Below are 3720 nucleotides of genomic sequence, written 5' to 3' on the forward strand. Positions count from 1 at the left end.
TTTGGACGGAGTTTGAATTGGGTAAGGTCAAGTCTGGGTTAAAGATGTGAGATTAAAGCTTGGAGGTCGAGCATAAATTGGGTAAGATTAACCCTAATTTTTCACTTAGAGGTTTTATTTTAAAACCCTGTTTTTTTAAATGATTGGTTAAATGTTTGAATTGAGCATGTTAATCTTTTATGCTTTTAGTTGAGTAATTGCTTGAATTATGTATGCGGGTATCAATTTTGATGTATATGTGGGTATATGTTTTTGTTTTGATTTTTGATTAGGAGGAGGTATTATTCAAGGAAATGGACGCATTGTGAGTTTCGAGGTCCATTGAGAAGGTTTTTTGGTGATTTTTGATTAGGAGGAGGTATTATTCAAGGATGAGGAAGAAGACGATGAAGAGAATGACCAGGATGAGGTCGATCCATCAGTACAGAAGAAACCTCGAGTAGTGTGGTCTATAAAGCTTCATCGGAAATTTGTGGCATCTGTTAATCAGCCAGGCCTTGAAAGTAAGTGCTCTAGTGCCAAAGGATTAAGTAAGGATTACGTATCTTCTACCACGAATATGGACCTATTCATTAATGCTCAATCACTATTCTGTTAATACAGAAGCTGTTCCGAAAAGAATTCTAGATCTTATGAATGTTTTGTGGTTGTAAGATATTTTATGGCTGAGAACCTGTGCAGGATTATTAAGCAGCTGTAAGATATTTTATGGCTGAGTGTGTATTGCAGTATGTTCTTAGGGTTGTTGTTTTGATTGTGAAAACTATACTTGGTGTAACTTATACATTGTAATCATTCATTTCGAAAGCCGTCTGGATTGCGTTTGGTTCATACCTTTCTGAGCTCTGTGTTGCAGTCTACGAATTATATTCTTGTATTTGGATTATTATGCTATGTATGTTGCTATTTGTTCTGGTGATGATTGCTTTCATGTTTTTCAGTTAGCACCAAGTTTTTGTTGATGGCGTATGTTTTCCTTTGCTTATGACTTAAGTTGCTGGTTGCAGGAGTTTATAAAAATAATGGGTATCTTATGGTTTCTTGCAATGGAGGACTCAATCAAATGCGAGGAGCAGTGAGTTGAAAGTTTTAATTATTGTGATTGCCTCTTTCATGACTTTTATTTGTTTAATAAGTGTAATAAGTCTCTTTATCTGACTTTATCGATGTTGTGGCAGATTTGCGACATGGTTGTTATTACAAGATACCTGAATGTCACACTTATTGTTCCAGAACTGTATAAAAGTTCATTTTGGGCAGATTCAAGGTATGGTATTTGCTTTTTTATGTTAAAATTCAGCATCATTCATCATGTTGTAATTTTTGTGAAAAATTCTTGACATTTGGCAGTCAGTTTAAGGACATATTTGATGTTAATCATTTCATTACCTCCTTGAGGAGAGAGGTACGAATTTTGAAAGAGATACCACCACGTCTAAAGAGAAGAGTCGATCTTGGAATGTTCTACTCATTGCCTCTTGTTAGTTGGTCCGAAATTTCCTACTATCATCATCAGGTTGTTTTGCTATTACACATGCTAGCAATAGCCTTTCTTACTCTTTGCATAACTTTCAGGAAGACCATAAACTAACTATTTGATAACTGTTATGCAAACAGATCCTTCCTTTATTGAAAAGGTTTAAAGTTGTGCATCTAAATAGAACTGATGCTCGAATTGCAAATAATGTATTGCCAATAGAGATTCAGAAGTTGCGATGCCGAGTTAATTTTAATGCTCTGAGGTTCACACCCCAAATTGAGGAGCTGGGAAGGAAAGTTGTCAGCATTTTAAGGCAAAATGGCCCTTTTGTAGTCCTTCATCTCAGATATGAGATGGATATGTTGGCTTTCTCTGGCTGCAGTCATGGTTGCAACAGCGAGGAGTCCAAATAACTAGCAAGAATGAGGTACTGTAAGTAGCACACTAAATAACAAATTGCTTCACTATTGTCTTTATTTTGCTTTAACTTACATGGTTAAATGTGTATAACCAGATATGCTTATCCATGGTGGAAAGAAAAAGATATAAATTCAGATTTGAAAAGGAAAGAAGGCTTGTGTCCTTTGACACCTGAAGAAACTGCTCTAGTGTGGTGCTGCACATTAGGCAAAACTGAGAACCTGTGCAGGATTATTAGCTATATTTCTATGTTATCAGTGGCTGCGTGCATGTTCCTAAATGCATCCTTGCATCTATATGCTTATTTGAATCGTACATGGTATATAGGGGGACCATCAACATTTGTTTTCTGTGTATCTTGGAAGTGCTAAAGATACATCTTATACAAAGTACTTGTTTTAAAGTTGCTATATGATGTTTTTACTATATTCCAGTCGGTAATTGAGGATATTTACCAAGTACATGCATTATATTTGGATATGAATTTAAATTTTTATGATGTGTTATACGTTACATTACAATATTTGGAAGTCTCTTGAACTTTTAGATCATTAATAAATCACAAGTTCATGCATTTACCTTGCGCGTATCACTCGCAGATAGATAGAATGGGACAACAGGATTCTTCTGTAGAGGATGAGGTCTGGTATCGATACAATAGCATCATCTTGTACTAGAGGAAGTCATTTATTCAAGAAAATGCTCAAAGGTACATATGCTTATTGTCATCATACGGGACCAGAGGCTACATGAGCTTTACTAAGGAGTGGGAAGATGCAGAAGAACGAGGGTGTTCCTCAAATGATATTTTACATGCTATTGTCGGTACCAAGTCAAATTTTTTGTATAGACAGTAGTAGAATATATGAATGGATAATTTGATGAATCTGTTGTACCGGATGTTTGAATATTGATTGTTAGATTTATAGATAACTGGTATTATGCAGCAATTGTTTTTGGTAGCTCATTGGTTTTTCGAATCTATAGTTTTAAAATATGCATTAATAAACATGTACAAACATCATTACAATAGAAAATGATATCTGTCAAAGCTTAATACATCAGTTCTAGTGGACCATTAACATCAGTAAAAACTGATGTTAAATACTACAACAAAAAAAATCTTAAAACAAAAAATGGATGTTATTAAGTATTATAGACATCAGTTTGTTACAAATAGACATCAGTTATCAATTAAGAATCAATGTCAAAGGTATTGTTAACATCATTTTTTGATGAAAACTGTTGTTACTGGTACTAGTAACATCAGTTTATTGGTTAAATTGAAAGATTTTGCTTAGCTCACATATATTTGAATTGATAAAAATATCATATTCTGATGATATATGAAGATTAGATATGCATGAGAAATTTAATATCAAGATATAGAAATCAGTTTTAAACAAAGAACTGATGTTATATGTTGTATTTAACATCAGTTTAAACCCGATATTAAATGGGGGGGGTCTTTAACATCACCCACGAAGATATCGGATTTTTGCATTCATAGACATCGGTTTTTAGCCGATGTCTATTGACGTTTTTCTAGTAGTGAAATCATCCTTTGAGGCTTGTGGCTTAGGCTTAGGTTTATATTTATGAGTGAATTTACTTGAGGTTAGGGGAGGTGTAGATTTGGATTTTCTTTTCAGTTTTTTGGTGGTGGAGAGGTAGTTAGGAAGGTAGGCAAGTTGATGGTGTCCCAATCAATAGGTTCCTCTTTAGGGATGATTGGTTTACCATGGACATTTATACTAGGATCAGCAACAAAAGGTTCAGGAATGGAAGGTAGTGGTTTAGATTTTGATTGGTTTCTTTAG

General features: G+C 34.4%; 1 protein-coding gene across 1 annotated transcript; it reads left to right on the plus strand.

Annotated features, from left to right (window-relative positions):
* The first annotated feature begins 208 nt into the window (after nucleotides 1-208).
* LOC141719517 (rhamnogalacturonan I rhamnosyltransferase 1-like) lies at nucleotides 209-1893 on the plus strand. The gene is made up of 6 exons (XM_074521896.1): nucleotides 209-232; nucleotides 353-503; nucleotides 1008-1075; nucleotides 1179-1267; nucleotides 1351-1480; nucleotides 1618-1893. The coding sequence occupies exons 1-6, from the start codon at nucleotides 209-211 to the stop codon at nucleotides 1891-1893; spliced, it is 738 nt and encodes a 245-aa protein (XP_074377997.1).
* Nucleotides 1894-3720: the final 1827 nt, after the last annotated feature.

The sequence above is a fragment of the Apium graveolens genome, chromosome 4 (assembly GCF_009905375.1).
Source record: "Apium graveolens cultivar Ventura chromosome 4, ASM990537v1, whole genome shotgun sequence".
Classification (NCBI taxonomy): domain Eukaryota; kingdom Viridiplantae; phylum Streptophyta; class Magnoliopsida; order Apiales; family Apiaceae; genus Apium; species Apium graveolens.